Consider the following 26,164-nt stretch of genomic DNA (forward strand, 5'->3'; position numbering starts at 1 on the left):
GTAGTGTTGCTGGAAAGTAGTAAGTAATGTTGAGTAATGCTAGTCCATCAACCAGCATGTGCTTCAAAGTTTGTATTTTTTTACAATATCAGTAACGTTTTGCTTTTTAAACAGGATTAATCTGGTTGACCAAATAGTCCCTTGAGGGCTAAGACACTTGTTCATTTCCATTTTTGCATTTTATTAAAACTGAATTAGTGCTTGGATTTGTCATGGATTAACTGATATTTGTCCTGACATTTTAATGTCATTGTCATTGTTTTGTCTCAAGATGCACCCCAGTACTGTCTATTATAAGGCACAATAATAAAAGCTACTTAAATGTCCTAATTAAACAATTCATAATCCTGAGTTAGGATTTTTTAAAACCTCACTTTTAAAATGAACCTTAATTAAGTATCATAACTAGTAAAGTTTTAAATGGCAATGAAAATTTATCAAGTTTACATACATTTTGCAGAATCTTTAAATTGTACATTAACAAGATGCTTAAACATGTTCAAGTTCACTTAATATTGCAAAGTTATAACAGCCACTAGACTGACCAAAGTGCTTTACAAAACTACAGTAAAAGGGAATACCAACAGAACACATAAAACAAGAGTAAAGCTATTAGCTTTGCCAAATGTCAAAAGATGTTTAAAACATTTAAATAAAAAAATTTAAACAATAAATAAAAAGTTAAAACATTAGCTTTGCCTAAATCATGTTATGTAAATCATTTTATGTAAAAAAATTAATACATTTTATTAACCATTTAATCTTCTTTACAGATCTTGAAACTCCTAGCAACAGTTTGCAACATTGATGGGGCAAGCACCATGGTCACCGTTCGGGACTCCGAAAGTGAAGTCAAGTCCTGCCAAATAGGAGACCAAACGGGGACAATTCAACTCTCCTTGTGGGATGGTCAAATTGACCTCGTACAATTGGGTTAAACGTACATGTTCACAAATTTGTCAACCAGACCATTTAATGGCAAAACCACATTGACAACCACCCGGAACACCACCATAATGCACAGCAGCACAACGATCACATTGTGTCACAGTACACAGCAGTCAATCAACATTAAAGAGAACTTCCACAGGTGCACCACCTGCAAAATCCTTCGCAAACAGTCCAGCTACATTACAAAGTGTAATGGAGCACCGATCTTTAAAATTGGAGAGGAGGAGCTGTCACTAGCCATCCCAAATTCTGTCCTGACAAAGTTTATTCACAAAGAAAAAGACATGACCTTTCTTGATGCACAGGACATAGAGGACTATCTTCTCACTTGTGGGCCTGTGAGTGTTAATTACACAAATGATAACCATATAGTGGAAATCAAGAAAGCAACTTGTGAAACTGAACTCACCTCAGAAGAGACACCTGAGCTTGAGCAAGAACTTTGCTCAATAACAGAAGCAGTCTCATTACCTTTCGACATCCATAAAAACAAACCCAGGTGAAAACCATCGATCCAAAACAAACACGACCCCTTGACTAACCATGCCATATCATATCATGACATATAACCTATCCCTTTAAGCTTTACACAACATAGACAAAAACAAAAAGTCTAATTCATGATCATGTTTCTATTTTTCTTAAGTACAATTAGAATAGGTTTCTTATGTTATTGAAAAGTCTTTTGCAATTGTTAAACTTCACATTTATTGCTACTGTAAAAAAAAATCATATTTTCCATGTTCATGTACAAACGTTTTTGTTCAGTCACTATAATTGTTACACTTTCATTTCATGTTAATATACAAACTTTTGTTCAGTCAATGTAATTATTACACCTTGATTTATAGTATATTGTTGTAACTTATTTAAAGATTTTTTCCATTTCCAATTTTACCCTGCAATAAAACAATATTTAATTCAATTTCTAAAACTGTGTAAAACTCCTTACAATCACACATGTGTTCTTCAAAGTTCAAAAAGGGTCTTTTTCTGAAGAACACAGGGTTCGACAGCAATATTCAATGTAGGCCTAACTATTTAACCTTAGATCAATCCTTCACGTTGTCTGCACAACTGTTTACTACATTTAGTAAATAAAATCAGCTCACAAACTTGACTAAAAGACAAATATTTTACTTACCATTTTGCATTATAGTGTTAAATTCTTTATGTCCATGAGGTTACTTTCACGTGAAAAAGAATGAGAAAGAATAAGTAATACACATACAATGATCCGTACACAACAACTGGGTAAAGTTGTAGTTATAACATGCAGTAGCCAGCACGATAAACCTGATCTATCCACAGCCCAAACGGTAAACGCTGGTAAGGATCAGGTTATAATGAAACGATAATTACAGACAGGTGATCTTAATTTATGCTCTAACATTTAAAAGAGCACTCGCTGTCCTCACTTATATTGTTACAAACTGAAAACCAACTAATTAACACATTCATCAGTAGGCTTATTATCAGGAAAGAAATATTATTTATTAAAATACAGTGCTCATGTTTGTGATACATTTAGGGTAAGATCTTTGGTAAGAAATATCATTACCTGATATAAAATAAATGGAAATCTATTAATATTCTCACTAAACTCTGAACTCTCACATACGCCTACGCCAGGGTCAACGTACAGTGCATGCGCGAGACGTGAATTTAGTCATCAGAAAAGTATCCTTGTTAGATGATTCTGTAAATATGTGCTGTGTGCTGGCGATAGATTTCTAAAAGAAAAAAAACTTTACAAAGCACTATAGGCTATAGTGTATTAATGACAATATGGGAGAAATATAATGTAATTTAGTGGAGGCAGGTGCTGCGCGCTGCCAGTACATGTACAGTTAAACAAAACAACAGGCACCGTTATCAAAGGTGCGAGTGTGCATACAGTCATTGGAAACATGTGTTTGGCAGTTAAAGACACGACACAGCGTGAATTTCTATATAAATATATATACCCCTATACACAACCACAGTACACAATTATGGTTATAAAAAGTCCCCAAAAGTCTTATTTTTTTATGTTCCTAAAAGGTTGTAGTATGTTTCTAGTGTCCAGGTTGATTTACTACATGTGCAAATTTTGCCAATACCTCCCTTACTGTATGTACAAAGCAGTGCTTAATTTGTAAATTGTGAGGTCCCGGAAGAAAGCGGGGTATGTGATTCGGCATGTGATTACGGTAACGGAGCATTGGTGCACTAGTTTAAGTGATTAAGCGTGTGCATCAGTTGCTTTTAGGGTCTGTAAGGTCATGAATAATATGGAAATGCCATGCAATTTTAAAACAAAAATTTTCAGGCCTAAAAACGTTTAGAATTTTATTTTACAAACCTCTGTATAATAGAGTTATATTTAATCAGGTCCTAAATTTCGGTGGGGGACTGTGTGTAGCTATATTGCATGGTTTAATAATTCTCGCAGCTTTCAAGTTTATAATGAGGGAAATTCCTGCATTTATTCAACATAGCTTGTAGGCTTGAATAATAAAATAAATCCATACAAACTTAGATTAAATCAGTCATTCGAAACCGGCTTCAAATAAACTCTCTCAGAGTGCGCTTCACATCAGCGCATCTTGTTTGGACTACAGCGACCTGCTGCACGCTGAGATACAAGACTTTCAGTCGCATTTCGGCACAGCGAAGAGAAGTATCACTTGACTAATCGAGTCATTGTCGGAAAAAATTATTATTTGCACACCTTTTTATGTATTTTAAGCCATATGGTAGTAGTGTGCTCCAAAGGCAGTAATATGGGCCCTCACAGGTGACATCCAAAGTTTGCGCGTATAAAGCCGCCTCGCGAGTATTACAAAACAGTTATTTTTCGTAGTTTGTTGTAGGGATGCATCGATCCGATACTCTGGATCGGTATTGACACCGATCCAAGCTTTTTGAATGGATTGGATATCGGTGATGCGTAACCGATCCGAATTCGATACTGTTACCAGTGGTTGATGAATGAATAGCAAAAAAAATAAAATAATAAAAATACCTATGGCCTACTGTAAAACATACTGTAGAACAAACGGAAAAAGGATGAGTCAAAGCAGCTGACCTTGACAGAAGCGTTTCAGAAACAAGAAAAAAAAGCGTTATGGATTAGTGACTAAAATAAATTGTTTTTAATTTGGATTCATTCTGAACAAAAACTCTCTCTCTCTCTCTATATATATTTTCTTTTTATTATTATGAAGATTTTTTTTCTTAAGTGACTGGATGACAGATACAGGCGACCACTTAAAATTGTATTATAATTATCAAATTTGGCCTTTACATAAAATGTTTTATTTTTAATTGCATGTTTGTAATTTTTATTTGTTATGTCTGACCAATATATGAAAAGAGTCTGTGGTTTTGAAACATAAAATAAGGCTTATTGTTTTCAGAAAAATAGCTAATATATTTTATAAATAGGTTATATATATTTTCTTTTTATTGTTTGCTGACCAATAAAATGTAAGACAAAAAAACACACTGCTGCTTGAGAATTTTATCAGAATGCATCTGTAAAAATTTCACTAACAGTTGCACTTTCATCACAAAATAAATACATTAATTTTTAATTGCAAGTTTAAAAAACAATTCCTAAAATGTATTTGAAAAAAAAAGGATAAAGATAGATTATGTTTTATAGGTATGATAGATAGGTTATCTTATTTACATTACAACAGACAACTGGCAACTTTGATCAAATATTACCATATAAGGTTTGTATAAAATAGACTATTTATTATGCATGTTTTGTCTCAGATGTTTTTCAAATGCAGACGCTGCCAGGCATTCAAAAAATGCCCTGATACAAGAGGTCGAGAAGATGGAAGATGCACTGAAGAGGACAACTACTGCCTTAGCTGCTACAGCAGATCCAGCAGAGAAGGTTTCTCATGCAGAAGCAAGTCAAGTGGACACACAAGCAAGAGCACCTTCATGATGATGTTTGATGAAGTTCTCAAGGAGAGAGAAGAACCTGGAGGAGGAATCATTACCATGAGTGGTCTTCGTCAAATACAAACGTACATGACAGAGCAAATTATCCCTCGGTCTGAAAACCCATTCCATTACTGGGCAGTGAACAAGTTTAGTTTCCCTGCCCTTGCTGCAACTGCATCAGCCTTTCTCCCTTGTTTCCCCCTGTACCAGTGTTGAGAGTGAAAGACTGTTTAGCACTGCTTCCAACATTCTAGATGAAAGAAGGAACCGACTAAACGCAGACAGAGCAGAGATGATAATTTTCCTCAAAAAAAAACCTGCCAATGAAGATAAAGTGATTCCTGAAGCAGGTTATGTTACTGGCAATGTCTAGGCCTATACATTTGTCTTGGTCGTTATATTAGTGTTTGTTTTATACTATTTTTCATGTGTATAAGTTATACTGTATAACAAGCACTGTGTTGCAGCTTGCTACCATTCTGATTTAAGATTCACTTGATTTATTACTTTTTGGATTTTCTTCAGAAAATAATTGAATTTAATAATTGCAGTAAATATTGTTAAGATGGTAATACAACTATTAACTGTTGAAATAACTTAATTTTGTTATTGCATCATTCAGTTTTTTTGATAAAGTTGTCTGCCATACTGTAGATTGCATATCATATATCTCTTACGTTTTTTCCGCTTTTTCATCAAGTAATGTGCAGTCAGATTTGGTATTTCTTTCTTTACCTAAAACAAATCCATTTTAATGAATAAGTGAAATATTAACATTCCTTAGTTTTGAAGGTAAAAAATAAACAAATAAACAAACCCGGAAATTGGATTGGTATCGTTATCGGCAGATACTTAGAATGTTTGGTATCGGATCGGATTGGTTTTGAAAAAGTGGTATTGATGCATCCCTAGTTTGTTGTGCTTAAGCAACCAAATACACACAATATGATGTCTGCTGTGGGTGTTGACAAATAAAACTATTTCATGGCCAAAAAAGTTGGGTGATTGTACAAATTGTGAATAACAACAGAATGCAATGATGTGGAAGTTTCAAATGTCAATATTTTAATCAGAATGCAACATAAAAGACATATCAAATGTTTAAACTGAGAAAATTAATCATTTTAACGGAAAAATAAGTAATAAAAATAAATTTCATGGCATCAACACATCTTTAAAAAGTTGGAACAAGGCCAGTGGTGTGGCATCCCCTCTTCTTTTTATAATAGTCTGCAAACGTCTGGGGACTGAGGAGACAAGTTGCTCAAGTTAAGGAATAGGAAGGTTGTCCCATTCTTGTCTAATACAGGCTTCTAGCTGCTCAACTGTCTTAGGTCTTCTTTGTAACATCTTCCTCTTTATGATGCACCAAATGTTTTCTATGGGTGTAAGATCTGGACTGCAGGCTGGTCATTTCAGTACCCGGATCCATCTACTCAGCCATGATGTTGTAATTGATGCAGTGTGTGGTCTGACATTGTCATGTTAGAAAATAAAAGGTCTTCCTTGAAAGAGACGACGTCTGGATGGGAGCATATGTTGTTCTAGAACTTGGATACACCTTTCATCATTGATGGAGCCTTTCCAGATGTGTAAGCTGCCCATGCCACACACACTCATGCAACCCCATACCATCAGAGATGCAGACTTCTGAACTGAGCGCTGATAACAACTTGGCTTGTCCTTGTCCTCTTCAGTCCGGATGACATGGCGTCCCAGTTTTTTCAAAAAGAACTTCACATTTTGATTCGTCTGACAACAGAACAGTTTTCCATTTTGCCACAGTCCATTTTAAATGAGCCTTGGCCCAGAGAAAACACCTGCGCTTCTGGATCATGTTCAGATATGGCTTCTTTTTTGACCTATAGAGGTTTAGCTGGCATCTGTGAATGGCACGGTGGATTGTGTTTTCTGGAAGTATTCCTGAGCCCATGTTGTGATTTCCATTACAGTATCATTCCTGTATGTGATGCGGTGTCGTCTAAGAGCTGAAGATCATGGGCATTCAGTGTGGTTTTCCTGCCTTGACCCTTACACGCAGAGATTGTTCCAGATTCTCTGAATCTTTGGATGATATTATGCCCTGTAGATGATGATAACGTCAAACCTTTCGCAATTTTTCTCTGAGAAACTCCTTTCTGATATTGCTCCACTATTTTTCAGCATTGGGGGAATTGGTGATCCTCTGCCCATCTCAACTTCTGAGAGACACTGCCGCTCTGAGAGGCTAGTTTATACCCAATCATGTTCCCAATCGACCTAATAAGTAGCAAATTGGTCCTTCGGCTGTTCCTTATATGTACATTTAACTTTTCTGGCCTCTTATTGCTACCTATCCCAACTTTTGTGGAATGTGTAGCTCTCATGAAATCCAAAATTAGCCAGAATTTGGCATGACAACACAGGTCATCAGAAAACACAGGATTTGTGCAACACCCGTTACCTCAGTTTCACCAGGTAAAATCCTTTGCTTTACCAACTCCTTGTGCAAGACCTCCTTAATCTCCCTCTTAAGCGCATTTCGAGACACGCCTATAGCAAAAAAAATCTGCAATTAACAATAAATCTTCCTTCCGACACTTTGCAAACTTTTCTTCTGTAGGCGCGATCGTACATTTTTCAAGTTCAAATTTCAACGACATCGTAAACCATAAGCTACCTCCCACACTAGATGAAAACCACCAGGCAAACACAAGAAAACACAACTCTGCAAAAGCAGTGAGTAGCCAAATACTCAATTTCAGTCAGATGGATGAGTGAACAAGCTTCTAATTTCATCCAAATTGCGGACGAGCCCCCAATTCATGTTACGCCCCATCTAGGGGTAAAGGCACAACATGAAAAGTGAAGGAGGAAATGTGGATTCTTTCTAGGGTTTTTAATTGAACCAAACAAAAATACAACCAACAAAATAAGTAAATGGGGAATTTTCTTCAGGAGTTGACCTAGCCAAAATAATAAACAAAACTTCTGTAGTTTAAGACCTCTTTCTTAAACCCTAAACAAAATAAAATATTTGTACTCCTTAACCAAAAAACAGACATCAAAAGGTTACAATAAACAAAATGGCGTCAAACTCCTTACTTCCTCCCAACCCTCTATATTTACACTAATATACTACTATTTACAAGATCAGGCAAACAGAGTTACAAGGAGAATCCAAATCCGCATCATAACAAGCAATAGGGTCAAAATACCAAACAGTTCCTGCTTACAAAAATATTATCAAAATTCAACAGAGACCAAACAACAAAACAGTCAAAAACCAACAATTCTCTCTCTCTATCTCTCCTCTGCTTGAAAGGAAGTGACATCAGGGCTTTTAAGGTGGGCCTAAATTTGAATGCACCAATCCAGATGGGCCAATCATTAGCCTGCAGGAGCCAATCAGCATCCTACATGGACACAAACACTTTCAAATACAAAAAGGAGACAGAAACGAAAAAATGCAAAACAATGGGTTGTGACAATAAGTTTATGAGATTTGTAAATTATTCCATTGCTTTTTTACTCACAATTTGTAGTGTCCCAACTTTTTTGGAATTGGGTTTGTATATATACCCCTATACACAAACACAGTTCACAATTATGGCTATATAAAGTCCCCAAAAGGCTTTTTTTCATGTTCCTAAAGGTTGTTGTACATTTCTAGTGTCCAGGTTGATTTACAACATGTGAGATTTTGCCAATACCTCCTTTACTGTACGTACAAGTACACAGATATTTTAAACTACAACCTTTGTAACATGAAAAAACTATTGGGGACTCATATTTCATACAATAAAAAAAAAAAACATTAAGTGAATTTTTGGCCTTCTGGAACGTTTGTTCATTTACTGTACCTGTACTCAATACTTGGTAGGGGCTCTTTTTGCTTTAATTACTTTAATTACTGCCTCAGTTCTGCGTGGCATGGAGGTGATCAGTTTGTGGCACTGCTGAGGTGGTCTGGAAGCCCAGGTATCTTTGACAGGGGCCTTCAGCTCATCTGCATTGTTTTGTCTCGTTTCTCATTTTCCTCTTGACAATAGCCCATAGATTCTCTCTGGGGTTCAGGTCTGGTCAGTGTGGGCAGGTGCCAAATCCTGCTGGAAAATGAAATCAGCATCTTCAAAAAGCTGGTCAGCAGAAGGAAGCATAAAGTGCTCCAAGATTTCTTTTTCAAAAACACAATAAACGAATACCAGCAGATAACATTGCCCCAAATCATCACAGACTGTGGAAACTTAAAACTGGACTTCAAGCAACTTTGGCTATGAGCTTCTCTACCCTTCCTCCAGACTCTAGGACCTTGGTTTCCAAATGTAATACAAAACTAGCTCTCATCTAAACAGAGGAATTTGTACCACTGGGAAACAGTCCAGTTCCTCTTCTCCTTAGCGCAGGTAAGATGCCTCTGACGTCTGTGGTACTGGAGTGGTTTAACAAGAGAAATACGACAACTCTAGCCAAATTCCTTGACACGTCTGTGTGTGGTGGCTCTTGATGCCTTGCCTCCAGCCTCAGTCCATGAATCCAGTTTGCTTGACAATCCTCTTAAGACTGCGGTTCTCTTCTTCTGTTTGTGCATCTTTTTCTTCCACACTTTTTCGTTCCACTCAACTGTCTGTTAACATGCTTGGATACAGCACTCTGTGAACAGCCAGCTTACTGACAATTATTTTTTGTGACTTACACTCCTTATGAAGGGTGTCAATGATTGTCAGAGACCATTTTGAAAGTTCAGGAAATCTTTGCAGGTGTTTCGAGTTGATTAGCAGATTGGCATGTCATCATATTCTAATTTGTTGAGATCGTGAATTGGTAGGTTTTTGTTAAATGTGAGCCAAAATCATCACAATAAAAAAAAAATCAAAGACTTAAAATACTTCAATCTGTGTGCATTGTAGGGCTCTAGCTAACGAATATTTTAGTAATCGAGTATTCTACCAAAAATTCCATCGATTAATCGAGTAATCGGATAAAATGTGTTTTTGCTTAATTAAAGTGCAATATTAATTATGCAAGAGAAAATAAGACTCCTGGGTCTCTTAAAATGAACAACTAAGTTTCCTTTTTTATTATTATTTTTTTTAATTATTTTTTAAATGCATAGAATGCAATGCATACATCAAAAATAAACATTTTATTATTACCCATTGTTTCTCATTCTGTACTTGTACTGTGAACAATGACAATAAAGTTGACAGATGAATTAAGTGCATTTAAGTGCCATTCAGTTGGGGTTTTAAATAAAGCATTTTCTGAGATGCACATTAAACACATAAAACATTAATTTAATTATCTTTTAATTATTGAAAATTAACTTAACTTTTTGGTAAACAAAGGGGATTTACTATTAAAAATAAAACATGGAAGAAATGTTGTGTGATTAAACCTTAAAAGAATTAAATAATGTTTGATTTTTTTTTAGTAGTAGGCTATGTACATTCTGCTGAACAATAGTCTTTAACCGGACTTTTATTTTGACGGGTTGACGTACCTTTACAGTTCTGTGTATGTGATGTGACGCTAGTTTTACTCAAATCAAACGGTCAGATGCTCATGAAGTGACTGTCAGTGCAGTTCTGGAGATGTTGTTCATGGGTTCACGTCCTTATTTAGTGAGACAGCAGACGCTGAAATCACCGGAGCGTCACGCGCGCTTCAGTGTGTGTGATAAAGGAAGAAGCGCTTCTGCTCCATTCATTATACAGAGACACGCAGAACATGCAGGATTCATATTTAAATAGACTGTTTCGTCTTAATATTGATCTGATGTAAGTGCAATGACCTATTTTTGATTAATTCATTCAAAATTTGGCAAATTCCGTGCCATTCTGCGGTTAACTGTAAAATCCGTTTTTATGACTGGATTCCGTGATTCCCTCCACGTTTTCTGCATCGCGGGAATCATAGGGCGCTAGTTGTGGTATGACAGCTCTATCTTGCAATGGACACACGCCACGACGTTCTCTTTACGTTTGCCCGCGCCCTCAAATCAACACACTGCTGATTCCTTGCAGTATGTGATCTCGGACGCAGCGCTTACAGTTACTCGAGGAATCATTTCAGCCCTAGTGCATTGATTTTATTTTATACACAAGTTTCAGAATTTGAGTTGAATTTCTGAAATGAATGAACTTTTCCTCAACCTTCTAAATTTATTGAGAAGAACCTGTATATATACACACACATACATATAGTGTCTAATACTGTATATGTTTTTAAAATAGCAAAGATTTTTAAATACCTGAAAGTACACTCTTAACATCATTCAGTCAAGCAATATGATATCTGGATACCGTATTTTCCGGACTATAAGTTGCACTTTTTTTCATAGTTTGGCTGGTCCTGCGACTTATAATCAGGTGCGACTTATTTATCAAAATTAATTTGACATGAACCGAGAGAAATGAACTAAGAGACATGAATCAAGAGAAAACATTACCGTCTCTAGCCGCGAGAGGGCGCTCTATGCTGCTCAGTTCTCCTGAGAGCGCCCTCTTGCGGCTGTAGACGGTAATGTTTTCTCTTGATTCTTGGGTCTAAATAAATGCGACTTATAGTCCAGTGCGACTTATATATGTTTTTTTTTTTTTCCTCATCATGACGTATTTTTGGACTGATGCGACTCATACTCAGGTGCGACTTATAGTCCGAAAAATATGGTAATCAAGTACTATTTAATGATAGAACTTTAGTAATTATAATTAACTTGGTAACCATGTATGAATGCATACAAATTTTAATTGAATTTAGGACTGGTGCTTTGTTTATCATTCAGTGTTTCTGTAAAAAAATTAAGTAAATACTGATAAGATGATAATAATAATAATAACAATCTGAATTCTACTAGTAAGAACAGTAAAAAGTGTACGAAGGATGAATGAGCTGCTGGATTCAAGAATACCAATCAGGTTGTGTCCATTCACTGTAACTGATTTGCTGAAATCAAAACAGGGACGATAATAAGTGAGCACCAGCCAATGAGATTGTCGTTTGCCCACTTCGCACATGTGACAGAAAGCAACGCGAGTCATGCTAGAGTTTAAGGTACGCCAAAATACACAAATACAGGTGCGCTGCGTGTCCATTGACATGAACTGAAAAATATCATAGATCACTTGACAGAGAGTGAAATTCTGAAGCGCTGTCAGAGAGTGTTCGGCGAGTGAACATATATCTGTGCTAAACTTATACTTAGCCTCCAACTCACACACTGGCGAGTAAAATCTGAGAATTGATTAGCCATTGGTTAATATTAGACATCATTTAGTCACCAGAGTGAAGATTTAGTCGCACATGTGAGTGATTTACTCACAATGTAAAGGGTTGAGCTGTGGATGTGTTTATGACTCGTTATTACGACGAATCTGGAATGTACTGCGTTTTTATTATTCATGTTTTGATGTGTACTGCTTAAACAAATTTAGCAAATACAGTCTTTGTAAACTTTCCATTGAAAAACAGTGATCTGTCGTTGATGCTTGAGGCTTAGATCTTTATAATGATACATAGTTTGTCAAGATTAATTTTGTCCCGTTTCATTTAATCTATTCGTAAACATTGACACGTGCAAACAAAGAGTATTCAGGCCGGCGTCCAGGGGCAGGTTAAAAGGTTCAAGTGGGAACTAAACATCTTTTCCAAATTGAAATATACAGTCACAAAGAATAATTTCTTACACAGAACTGTACAATTGACAACTTTAATGCTAAAAATAAAAAATAATAATAATAATTGATTAGACTTAAAAAAAAAATTAAATAAATAAAATATTTGTTTATATGATGATGCATACATTTTCCCCTACCCCTTATTAACAACATTTTTAAACAAATTTATTGTATAGGATGACAGAACATAAAAATGACTCATCCCAGTTTAAACGAGGGGTGTAACGATTCACTTGTTTTCTCGATGCATCGATTACAAACCCTGACGATGCACATGCATCGATCTTGAAACATGATTTTTGAATCGTGAATTGCCGATTTCATACAGTAATCGATTTAAAATGATAAGAATCAAATGAATCGCGATTTCTATAGCAATTCAATGCTTTCAAAATATATACACATTAAATTACTACATGCACTTATGAATGAAGACCTTGAACAGTGTTTGTGCCTCACTATCCTTCTCACGCTCATGTATTACCGCTCGAGACTGTCACAGGATTGCGCTCGCGCTCCGTTCGTCTCTGACACAGCTGATGACATGTGATCTCTCTTCAGGACTCGTGGCCAGTAACACTAAAGTGAAGTAGCTTTACTTTTCTGTAGTTTGTCAATGGCTCTCTGCATCTTACCGACAGCTTTACCTGAGCAGTTGAAAGCTGCGTGTTATTGCATGGACGGATCAGAAATGTAAGTGTCTAAATCATATGCACAGTTTCATTGAATGATGAATGTGTTTTAACAATGCTTATGAACCGAATGTACGAAGGAAACGGTTAAAATAACCACAGCATTAACAACGACCTTGAAATAAGAGCATGAGGTTTATCTGATAATCAGATGCATGGAAGTAGAGTTTGTTGCTTTATAAACTCACATCTGGCATGTTTTCTCCCAGAATCATCATTCACTGATGGAGAAGAAAAGTTAAATAGCTACTACTGCATTTTATTCTGTGAAAATTAGACCAAGAAGTTTTCACACTGAACGTGATCTCGCTCTCATAGACGTGCCAGGCTTTATCTGCAGCTTAAAAACAAAATAAAAGCAGAATGAACTGATGAAACATTTATGAATGATGCAGTGCTAATTGACATATTTATTACAGTACAGAAACTATAAAGTATATTTTCTAATTAATTCTGTGCAGAAAATGTAAATAATTTGTTGTTGTATATAAAACAATCATAAAATTGCCATCAGGAAAAAACTTATAGATTAAAAATGATTGATTATTGTCGAGCAGTGTATTTGATTTCTTACGGCAAATTAAAAGTATTAAATAAGAAGAGAATTCCTTGTAAAATGATTGTATTTGACATTTCTGTCTCTTCTGTAATGATGGCTACGCCCCTGGTGTGACAAAATGATAGCTTATACATAATACTCTTAAAGCTCTTTTTTAAATCTTGGCTCACATACATTTTTACGCAAGCTCTCGGGCTAATAATCATTGAAAGCTGTCACTCATCTTAGTTCATCACGATCTCTCAAAGGTCCATCGTAGTAAAGCGCACTACACTGCACAGTCTACTCTTCATTTATAAGGCCATAATGAAGGTATTCAGGGACTCAACAGATATGTTGGTGATGTATTACTCAACGCTACACAAACAGGTTATAAGTTGCCTTTGACGCTCCCTGAACACAAACACAATTATGCTGATCGCTCAGCAAATGAAACGGTCTCACTACAGAGCCCTGCTCGGTCCACAGTGCTTCTTAGAGACTGAGTGAACACCCAATCATCCGTGACACTGCACATTTTTAAAAATCTAGGTTAATTGTTTTTATTTGATCTAGTTTATTATTCATGATCTGTATTCGCTGTGCTTTAGGTCTTGCTGTTTATTTATAATCTTGTCTATGTCTCATTCTGTTAATGGTTATTTTGTACAGCACGTTTGGTCTATGGTAGCTGTCTTTAGTAGCGCTCTATAAATGAATTGAAAAATGGAAATTTGTCAATTTCTTGTGTTCTTTTTCAAATTTCAGGCCTTCCAGTTTTTCTCTTTCAGTAATTGCTTGTTTGCTACTATTCTGCCAACAAGTGCTTCTCCCAGTTTATGATGTTATTTCTGTTATTGTTTTTGCGACCTCATTCATTTCATGAGTTACATGTAGTAAACATGATGAAGAGAGACTGTGAGAATGAAACAGACCTGTTTGTTCCTCAGTATCTTCATGTTTGACTGTTTCTTCAATCTTCACGTCTTTACTCTCCTCTTTAATGAACTCCATCTTTATAACAGTGTGCTTCAGAAGGAGTTTATCTGAGTTTAAGATGAGAATAATTAACAGACAGATGTCTGTGTGGGTCTAAACACTCAAAACTAGCAAATTCAGAAAACAACACAGACATAATCTGTAATAAACTTTCGAATAATTAGATAAAGCATTAAACATGCTTATTATTATATGCATCTCTGTAAAAACAGTTTATTATCAATCATGTAAATTAACAACAGATATGACAAGATGATTACTCTAGTCAAGGACAGCTCTTTTCTGCATATTTTGTGTAACGTTAAATGTTTTTAAATCTTTTAAATGTTTCGATCCAAACAGTGTTCATGATCAACCGCTTCTTTTCTGTGCTTTACTCTTAACAGCTGTTCATTATCGCTAGTAGAAATAATCTAACAATAGAAAATAACGTATTCATTAAAACGTTTATTATAACACAAACGAGCTGCACTTATTTAAACTCTTTAAGTTACACGCATAGACAGTATAAAAACAGGTTACACGATTAAAAACAAACCTTTCTTCAGCCGAATCACAGATGCAGGAGCGCGGCACAGACTTGTGACGTCACGACACCCCATCAAAATAAAAGTCCTGCTCTTACAAAAAAATAAATAAAAATAAATCCAGCAGGGATTCCTGAAGGAAAGCTGCGTGCTGTGCAGGGATCATGCAGGACAGAGACATTCCTACAGGAGTCATATTAAACAGACCACTGTTCCTGCAGGATAAACCTGTCTGTGTATATTATATTATAGCCTACAGTGTTTAAAACATGAACACAAGTACTTAACTTTTTAATTCTTTATACAACCCGAATTCCGGAAAAGTTTGGACGTTTTTTAAATTTTAATAAAATGAAAACTAAAAGACTTTCAAATCACATGAGCCAATATTTTATTCACAATAGAACATAGATAACATAGCAAATGTTTAAACTGAGAAAGTTTACATTTTTTACACATCATTTCAATTTTGATTTCTGCTACAGGTCTCAAAATAGTTGGGACGGGGCATGTTTACCATGGTGTAGCATCTCCTTTTCTTTTCAAAACAGTTTGAAGACGTCTGGGCATTGAGGCTATGAGTTGCTGGAGTTTTGCTGTTGGAATTTGGTCCCATTCTTGCCTTATATAGATTTCCAGCTGCTGAAGAGTTCGTGGTCGTCTTTGACGTATTTTTCGTTTAATGATGCTCCAAATGTTCTCTATAGGTGAAAGATCTGGACTGCAGGCAGGCCAGGTTAGCACCCGGACTCTTCTACGATGAAGCCATGCTGTTGTTATAGCTGCAGTATGTGGTTTTGCATTGTCCTGCTGAAATAAACAAGGCCTTCCCTGAAATAGACGTTGTTTGGAGGGAAGCATATGTTGCTCTAAAACCTTTATATACCTTTCAGCATTCACAGAGCCTTCCAAAACATGCAAGCTGCCCATACTGTATGCACTTATGCACCCCCATACCATCAGAGATGCTGGCTTTTGAACTGAACGCTGATAACATGCTGGAAGGTCTCCCTCCTCTTTAGCCCGGAGGACACGGCGTCCGTGATTTCCAACAAGAATGTCAAATTTGGACTCGTCTGACCATAAAACACTATTCCACTTTGAAATAGTCCATTTTAAATGAGCCTTGGCCCACAGGACACGACGGCGCTTCTGGACCATGTTCACATATGGCTTCCTTTTTGCATGATAGAGCTTTAGTTGTTATCTGCTGATGCCACGGCGGATTGTGTTTACCGACAGTGGTTTCTGAAAGTATTCCTGGGCCCATTTAGTAATGTCATTGACACAATCATGCCGATGAGTGATGCAGTGTCGTCTGAGAGCCCGAAGACCACGGGCATCCAATAAAGGTCTCCGACCTTGTCCCTTACGCACAGAGATTTCTCCAGTTTCTCTGAATCTTTTGATGATGTTATGCACTGTAGATGATGAGATTTGCAAAGCCTTTGCAATTTGACGTTGAGGAACATTGTTTTTAAAGTTTTCCACAATTTTTTTACGCAGTCTTTCACAGATTGGAGAGCCTCTGCCCATCTTTACTTCTGAGAGACTCTGCTTCTCTAAGACAAAGCTTTTATAGCTAATCATGTTACAGACCTGATATCAATTAACTTAATTAATCACTAGATGTTCTCCCAGCTGAATCTTTTCAAAACTGCTTGCTTTTTTAGCCATTTGTTGCCCCCGTGCCAACTTTTTTGAGACCTGTAGCAGGCATTAAATTTTAAATGAGCTAATTAAGTGGATAAAAGTGTAACATTTCTCAGTTTAAACATTTGCTACGTTATCTATGTTCTATTGTGAATAAAATATTGGCTCATGTGATTTGAAATTCCTTTAGTTTTCATTTGATTAAAATATAAAAAACGTCCCAACTTTTCCAGAATTCGGGTTGTACAATTTACCAACAAAAATCTAATAACGTTTTCATAAATTGTAGAATTACTTGCAGTTTTATTTCACAGTGGATTTGATACATTGCATTGCATTGTACATTGTTTTTTTTATTCTTCCCACATTCGTATTAAAGTACATTCATAAATTAATTGTAAATATTACAAAATGTTACATACTACACACCACATCAAATTGTAAATATTATTTGTCAGTGTTTAATAAAAATGCATATTGCACACATTAATAACCTAATATTGTACAATACAATCATGCCCAGAATTAATCCCACAGTGCACTTTAAACTTTCACAAACAATACACTAAATAGATTGCTAATCAACAACCAAAGCCATCCACAGACTGATAAAACCTGTTTTACACACTCAGTAGAGTAAGATCCTGAAACAACATTAACACAGTAAATACTGGTCCTGAGCAGCATGAACATCTGAAGCGATTCGTGTGGCATCTCCTGTGAGAAGCTGAGCTTGATCTAACTCTGCACTTAATGGAGGAGGAACATTTGGCTCTGGGCTCATCGGGCCTCAGTGTCCTCCTCCTTGGCAAACCTAAAGCAGAATGTAGTCTTCTCCTCACAATAGACCTCTGCAGCTGGGGTCTACATGTACTACTGAAGTGTACTCACATTTTGTTGCCCCCTGCATGCACCAATACTGTCCAATGATTGTGATGGCTGTTGTCCAGTGCAGCGAGTCAGGTTCTTGCCTCATAAACAGCCGAGTAAAATGAAAATCTATTGCTGAGATACAGTACATCCAAAGGTGGATTTGAAATTACCAAAAGAGGAATAACTGAAGGATAACTACTTAAACTGAATTGACTAACAATGGTTTTGTGCGCCATTTCAAAGATTGCATCTATGAGTGGCTGACAGCTGGGACTGAGCACAAGTTATTTTAATACGAGTAAAGGGTCATGGAATGAGACGCACAGGCTTTATATACAAGTGACAGGTGAGTGCTTTATTATTTGAGTAGTATTGAGTCATGCACATTGTTATGGAGGTGTAGTGTTGTCTGATAATACTGTGCTATGGTGTGTGGATGTCCAGCATCTGTGGAAGCTGCTGTTAGAGTGACGTGATGTTCATATTTAATCGTGTATTGGTGGATTACTTTTACTGATCCATCAGGGTTTTTTCTACATTGAAATTTTTTGGGGGGCCGCCAAAACGATTCTTTGTCCTGCTAAAGCCTTATTTGATCTGTAATTGTGTTTTGTGAGTGAAGCAGGCTACTGACGGAGAGATGGAGAGAACGAGCACAGCACCCCTCCCCCCAATCTCCGTCTTCAGTTCTGTCTTTGCTCTCTCCCTCGCATCAAAATCAACTGATCCTAAAGGACGGAATCCATGTTTCACGTGGTGCATCCGGAAAATATTCTTGCTTTATTACCGCTGGGTGTGAATTGTATTTTTTAAAAAAAGTTGCCTTATCTCCAAACTCGAATAGAAAGTTAAATGTGCGTCTACCGCAACTAGTTTGCTGCTTGAACATTTTGAATGCATTCGCGCATCTAGAGCGAAATAGATGCGCGTAGAAAGCAAGAGTTTGAAGCAAAAATGAGGCGCGTCTGAGGCGAAATCTGCTTCTTGTGAGAGAAGCAAGTGCTAGCGGTTGTCTGTTTGCAAGATGGCTGATGTTGATCGAGCATTCGAGGCTTTTCCACTTTTCCCTGCACACGTCCTCTGAATAAACACATTATCTTGTTAGCGAAAAGTAGCTGTAGACTATATAAGGGGGAAAATAGTTGTTAAAAAACGGCGGGAAGGCAGCGGGTCGATAAACGACTCAAAAGTTAAATTTTTTATGTATTTACAACACACTCTTCCAAGCAATGTCCTTTTTATTCCTGAAGTATGAACTTGTGTATGATACTTGTGTCACATAGCTCCGGGTGACTGCTCACTGACAACATCAGTCGTTCCTCCATGTTTAACAGGGCTGCCAACTTCTGAGTTCAGCTTAGAGTGAGGATTTGGGGGCGGGGCTTATGGAGGGGTGTGGCGTGGTGTGGAAAAAATACAAACACAAAATCCTTGCATTAGCAGAAGTGTATTAAGTATAATAACAAAATCTGCCACCTGTAATTAATAATTTTAATAAAACCATCATCTGTACATCACTTATATATTAAACATATATTCAGTCTACTCTCTTACCTTAGCAAAGGAAAAACATCTGCTCTTCCCTGGTGACAGCAGGCATGTTCTATCCTACATACAGAGCAGCAATAATGTGTACTTAGTGTCCCCTTTGTTATGAAGGGCCATTTTTCTGACCATTCATTTTTAAAGGAGCATTGATAGGATGCAGCTCCGCTCTGGGCTTTAATCTTTTGGCCTGGTCTCTCTTCTTTATCTGAGGGCTCAACTGTCTCCTGCTCTAAAGTCTTTTCCTGCTGCTTCTCAGGGTCACAGAACTTCATGGAGGGCTGATAAGTTGCCCACACTGATAAAAGCGTTCTTTTCTTGGCTGTCCCTGACACTATAAATAACATCCTAGAACAGAAAAGTCTAATTTATCCATACTGATGTTACACCAATCGTATTCTGTGACCATCGTAGGCGCTGTTGTCACTGTTTGTCTTGTAAACAGCGTACAGGTTCCTGACGCCCGTGCACATTGAATGATCACGTGTGGCAAATGAACTGTTCAAAAAAGATTTCTTTACATCAACACACACATGCATATATATTTTCTGTGTGAAATAATTTCCCTTAGACTAATATATATATATACAGAGCTGGGTAGTTACGGATTACATGTAATCTGGATTGTAACAATGTACAAACGATGTTGGCGGTGTCAGAATCACACTCAGAAGAAATCTACAACCAGATAAAAGGAAAATGGAGGGGAATGCAGCCTTTAATCACTTGATGTTCAGACATCATTTAATTTTTAAAGAAAGACATGGGAAACTATTATATAATATATAAAACATTTCAAAGTTTTTTAATTTTTTTTATTTTGATGGTTAGATTTTACTGCTCATGAAAGTCAAAAATCCAGTATCTCAAAATATTATAATATTTCCTAAGATCAATCAATCAAAAAACAAAAAAAGGATTTGCAAAACAGAAAAGCTCCAGTTCTTTAAAGTTTGCTCATTTATGCAATCAGTGCTTGGTCGGGGCTCCTTTAGCACAAACTCCAGCATCAGTGAGGTACTGTATGGCATGGAAGCAATTAGCCTGTGGCACTGCTGACGCATTATTGAGCCCTCGTTAAAGAAGTGTGTGTTTCACCATACCTCTGTCCATTTCCTGGAATACGTGGTCAGCATTGACGAAGTCAAGATGGACCAGGGGAAGGTCAAGGTGATCCTAGATTGGCCACTACCCCAAACAGTCAGAGCAGTCCAACGCTTCCTAGGCTTCGCCAACTTCTCATAATGGATGACTATAACTGTGTTGATTCAGAATCATCCACATTTAAATCATGATGCATCATAGAAATTATACATTATGACACCCTAACCATAAAGGGATAAAACACATTATTCTAAACGAGCATGCCCAATTTACATGATGATTTTAACAACAGGTGGTGCTATAACTATTTAAAATATTTGAAAGCCAAAGTTTTTTTAATTTTAAATAACCCCAGTGTAGAGAAAATGTCTATATATTACATTGTTTCACTTATATATCAAAATTCAAATGTGATAGGTCTCCTCACTCTGAAAAACTTTGCCTAAAGAAACACTTCTCTCAATCAAATCATTCAATCCTTGGTTTTTCTGTTGAAGATGGTAATATTTATGTCTTTGTCTTTTAGATAAAACATTAATATGTTATGAGAAGTTCCTCAGGGGACCATATCCCACGCCAAAACGCAGCCAGAATGCGCGGCAGAGGATGGAGACCATTAAGAAATTTGTAGGCCATGCTTTTAAATCGAGTCCCACTGGTAAATGGGACTCAATTTTAAATGAGGAGGTTTTCTTTGGGTAAGTGTCAAAATACTGTCACATGTTTAAATTTTGGTGTGCACACATCAAGTCAAATTCTACTTGTATAGCATTTTATACAATATTATGGTGACATGCTTGGTTAGTTTTGTTGTGGGATTTCTATGTTGATGTGGAGACTCTATGTTGAGGGAATGACTCTTTTCTTGTGGCCACGAGTTTGAGTTAACAAACCTGCATGACCAAAGCAGCCCATGATTATCATAGGTTCATTTATTAATAATTATTTTAAATTAATGAATTATTATATTAATTATTATAGAAATTATTACACTATTAAATTATTATATTAACTAGCAACCACACTGGGTGCCCTAGCAACCGCCCTAGCAACCATCCCGGGTATCCTAGCAACCTCATTACAACTCCCTAGCAACAGAGGGGTGAGTTTTGCCACTGCAAGCATCACTCACATTTTCTTCAGGAAATGTACATTCTAGCTGATATACTAGCCTGTATGCATGCATGAGGTAATGTGGATTTTCATATAATCCTGAAATAATTCAATTAATCTTACATGCATGGAATAATGCTTTTTTGACTCCTGATAGTAAAGTTTTTTTTTTTGTGAACAAAGAAAATATCACAATCATGCATACTAAATCATAAATTATGATGTGCTCACCTTACTTGATGTCTTAGTTAAGGTGTTTATCCATGAAGTCATGTCATGAATGAAAGACTTTGAAATCATGAGATATTTTCCTTCTTTTTTTGTCTCTAGATGATCACTTTAGCTGATAAAGTTATTTTGAATGTTGATAAAACCAAGTATATGTTATTTTCAGGGGGAAAAAAAGGGAAATAATTTAATCTTTCTTCAGACACTACAAGCTAATGGGATTGAATTGAGGTGCATCTCAATAAATTAGAATGTTGTGGTAAAGTTCACTTATTTCCGTAATTCAACTCAAATTGTGAAACTCCTGTATTAAATGCATGTAATTCACTCAGGCTGAAGTAGTTTAAGTCTTTGGTTCTTTTATTTTTGATGATTTTTGATTAGAATATGGTGACATACCAATCAGTTAAACAACTCAAAACATCTGCAAAGGGCTTCTGAGCCTTCAAAATGGTCTTTCAGTTTGGTTCACTTGGATACACATTTATGGGGGAAACTGCTTACCAGGCAGCTGTCCAGAAGACCATCATTGACACCCTTCACAAGGAGGGTAAGACACACACATTCAGTGCCAAAGAAGCTGGCTGTTCACAGAGTGCTGTATCCAAGCACCTTAACAGAAAGTTGAGTGGAAGGAAAAGATGCACAACCAGAGAATCACAGCCTTATGAGGATTGTCAAGCAAAATCGATTCAAAAATTTTAATGGATTGAATGGACTGAGGCTGGGGTCAAGGCATCAAGAGCCACCGCACAGATGTGTCAAGGAATTCGCTGAACCACTGACAACATCTGAGGCATCTTACCTGGGCTAAGGAGAAGAAGAACCTGACTGTTGCCATTGGTCCAAATTCCTCTTTTCAGATGAGAGCAAGTTTTGTATTTCATTTGGAAACCAAGCTCCTAGAGTCTGGAGGAAGGGTGGAGAAGCTCATAGCCCAAGTTGCTTGAAGTCCAGTGTTACGTTTCCACAGTCTGTGATGATTTGGGGCAATGTTATCTGCTGACTGCACCCGTTTACCAAGACATTTTGGAGCACGTCATGATTTGGCACCTGCCCACACTGCCAAAAGCACCAAACGGTAGTTAAATGACCATGGTGTTGGTATGCTTGACTGGCCAGCAAACTCACCAGATCTGAACCCCAGAGAGAATCTATGGGGTATTGTCAAGAGGAAAATGAAAAATAAGAGACCAAAAAAGCAGATGAGCTGAAAGCCACTCTCAAAGAAACCTGGACTTCCAGACCCCCTAAGCAGTGCCACAAACTGATCACCTCCATGCCACGCAGAACTGAGGCAGTAATTAAAGCCCCTACCAAGTATTGAGTACATGTACAGTACAGTTTTTTTAACTGGTCTTATGAAGTATTCTAATTTGTTGAGATAGTGAATTGGTGGATTTTTATTAAATGGGAGCCAAAATCATCACAATTAAAAGAACCAAAGACATAAACTTCTTCAGCCTGTGTACGTTGAATTTAATACAAAAGTTTCTGAATTTGAGTTAAATTACTAAAATAAAACTTTTTCCATGACATTCTAATTTATTAAGATTCACCTGTTGTAAAAGAGTACAAAATATCTCGGCATAATTGTTGACGATGTCTTATCTTTTGGCTCATATATTACAAAATCGATGAAAATAATAAAATGAAGCTTGGGTTATGTACAGTTTTGTTTTTCATTTAATGCAAGAAAGAATGTAATTTCTGTAGTTTTTATTAAGTGTGTCCAGTTTGCACCCTCACTTCTTTTTACTTTAGATGCTGTTTATCATTTTGCTCTAAGGTTTATATCAGATTGTAAACCATCGGCATATCAATGTACATTGTATAGCAGAGTAGGTTGGCCTTCTTTGTCTAATAGGAGACAAATGCATTGGTATTTAATTACAGGTGCAGCTAAAAAAAATATGTAATGAAAAATATTTTTTTCATATAGTCTAATGATATATTCTAGATTTAATACATGTAAAGTAAACCTTTTTACTTATTTTGATAATTAGAGTTTGTAGCTTCATGAAAGTCAAAAATCCAGTATCTCAAAATTATAGATTATAAAATTTGCTGTAGTTTGATCATTTTAAAACACTTACTTGACAAATGGAAGATGACTTTTTGATATGTGTAATTGTTTTAAAATTTGGGTTGAAACTGGTTGTATTGCTGTCCATTTTGGCCAGGACACTTTGTCCTTTGATCTCAGATCAAACTTTTCTGGTTAAATAAACTTGGGGAATGGGTACCAAAACCTGGTATTTAATCTGTCCCAGGCTAAATTATGAAAGTAGAACAGTAGTATCAATGAGCTCTGACATTAATATTTCTAATTGTGCTCAAGAAATTAAGAAAATATACATATTTATCCAACTCACACTGAAGATGGCTGATCCATTTTGTCGGTTTTATTTTTTTCAGGTATATAAAAATGCTCAAAGAACATCACCATTATCGTGCCACCACCATGGTCCACAAATTAGTTTACCTTTCTCACTTTTTTAAGTGGGTAAAAGAAGCAGGCCCCGATGGGCTGAAAGCCTCCAAGAAAGCCCTGAAACGGGCTCTTCTTATAATGAGAACGTGCACCAAAGAGGAGACCAAAAACAAGCATGTCTGGCAGCAGGAGGTCCACTTACTGAAATCTGGTGAGTTCTGTAATATGCACAAACACATACACCTATATATAACACCCCTTTATGTCTCTTTTCATTTGTACCATGAGCGATATCACACAAGCATATTGTTATATTTTAAACATGATATTATGTGTTTGAATGAAGAGTTTATTTGCAAAAACCAATGTTTTAGAGATGAAAAAAACATCTGTTTAATCTGTGTAATCTTTATTATCTCCTCAGATGACAATGTAGATGCCTGACAAGGGTTGTTGTTGTGATCGTAGACTGTATGGAAGTGATTAATTGCAATAACCGGTCATTTCTGTTAATCCTGTAGTGCCAGTTCTGCTTACTAAAAGTTGCCTACTTGGCATCTCGCATTCCATGCCCAGCTTTTCCGACAACATTCTTTTGCAAGTTTACTTAAAAAACTTTCATCTTTAATTCCATTTACACCCTGAAGAAGAAGATATCACAGGTTCATCAAGTTCATTGAAATGATCCATCCTCAATCACTGTTAGTCAGCTTTGATGAAACTCCTATCAGCTAGCACCTCTTTTCCAAATGAAAGTAGCCTTGTCACCTGACCTGAATATGGTGCACTGCTGAAATTGACTAGTTTTAATTAGTAGTTACTAATTGAAATGACGTCGTTGGTGACGCGAGTACCCATCATTACACTATTTTGCCTCCCTAGGTTGGTGAAAGCGAATATCACTACAACAATTACAAATGATTAGATATAAATCATCAGTTTGTTGTTTTACACACAGATATTTTCAGAAACTACATAGTCGTGAGATGCAATAATAGTTTAGACACTCTTTCCTTTTTTTGTATCTAGCTAGTGCTGTGATGTAATTGTAACATGCATCATGCAGAAAACAACAGGCCAATCAGAAGAGAGGCATACAAATATTAATTAGACAGGCCAAAATTTACCAGTTTTTGGCAGAGCTACTGAGAGAGAAGCTGTAAAAAATATATTGAGATTGTTTTTGGTTCTTATTCTGCAATTACATATTCTTAAGGACATCAACACCTAAATTAAATCTCCAGAAAGTTGTACAATATGGGACCTTTAATTAAACACTGGACCTGACGTGCAACTTGGTGTGCTTAATCGAACTACCTTTTTTTAATATCAGAAAACCTTTTGGATCCTGCTGCCCATGCTGACTTCATTAAAGCTGCGTCAGAGGTGCTTCCTGAAGTATTGCGTAAGTTACAAGGCTTTTGGTAGATTCCAGACAACAAAATACAAAAGTGGATCAAGAGTTTGATTTCATAGTTAATGGTTTTCATTGTGTTGAATGATTTGTTTTCATTATGTTTAGAAAAACTACAGCATGAAAAGAGGCAGCTGGACCTCTTCTTTGGCCTCCTCGGTGGGGTCATGATTGCCACTTCTGTCCACAGGTCAGGGGTCATCATGAACCTCACCGTGGAGGAATTTCAGACCTCCAAAGGAGGCAAGGACGGCCATGCCATTTTTGTGAGTGTTGTAGTAGTCATTGTTTTGTTTACATTTATTTGCTTATATATATAGTCGTACACTTATTCATAATTATCTTACTTTACAGGTCAAAAAGCACAAAACATGTGCAACATTCGGCCATGCAACACTCCCATCACAAAGGGGGAGTATAATTGCATGGCCGAATTTTTATAAATCCGAGGAAGCTTTGAGGGGAGCCAGTCACTTCACTTCTTTTTTAA

The 26,164-nt window shown here is 36.6% G+C and overlaps 1 protein-coding gene across 1 annotated transcript in view; it reads right to left on the reverse strand.

Moving 5' to 3' along the window:
* Positions 1-15,309, reverse strand: part of LOC132106033 (gastrula zinc finger protein XlCGF57.1-like) — a 40,570-nt gene extending 25,261 nt beyond the window's left edge. The window contains exon 1 of the mRNA XM_059511639.1: positions 14,720-15,309. Coding sequence (XP_059367622.1) covers positions 14,720-14,798 — 79 coding nt within the window. The 5' untranslated portion in view covers positions 14,799-15,309. The remainder of the gene's footprint in view (positions 1-14,719) is intronic.
* Positions 15,310-26,164: the final 10,855 nt, after the last annotated feature.

Source organism: Carassius carassius, chromosome 26, assembly GCF_963082965.1.
Source record: "Carassius carassius chromosome 26, fCarCar2.1, whole genome shotgun sequence".
Classification (NCBI taxonomy): domain Eukaryota; kingdom Metazoa; phylum Chordata; class Actinopteri; order Cypriniformes; family Cyprinidae; genus Carassius; species Carassius carassius.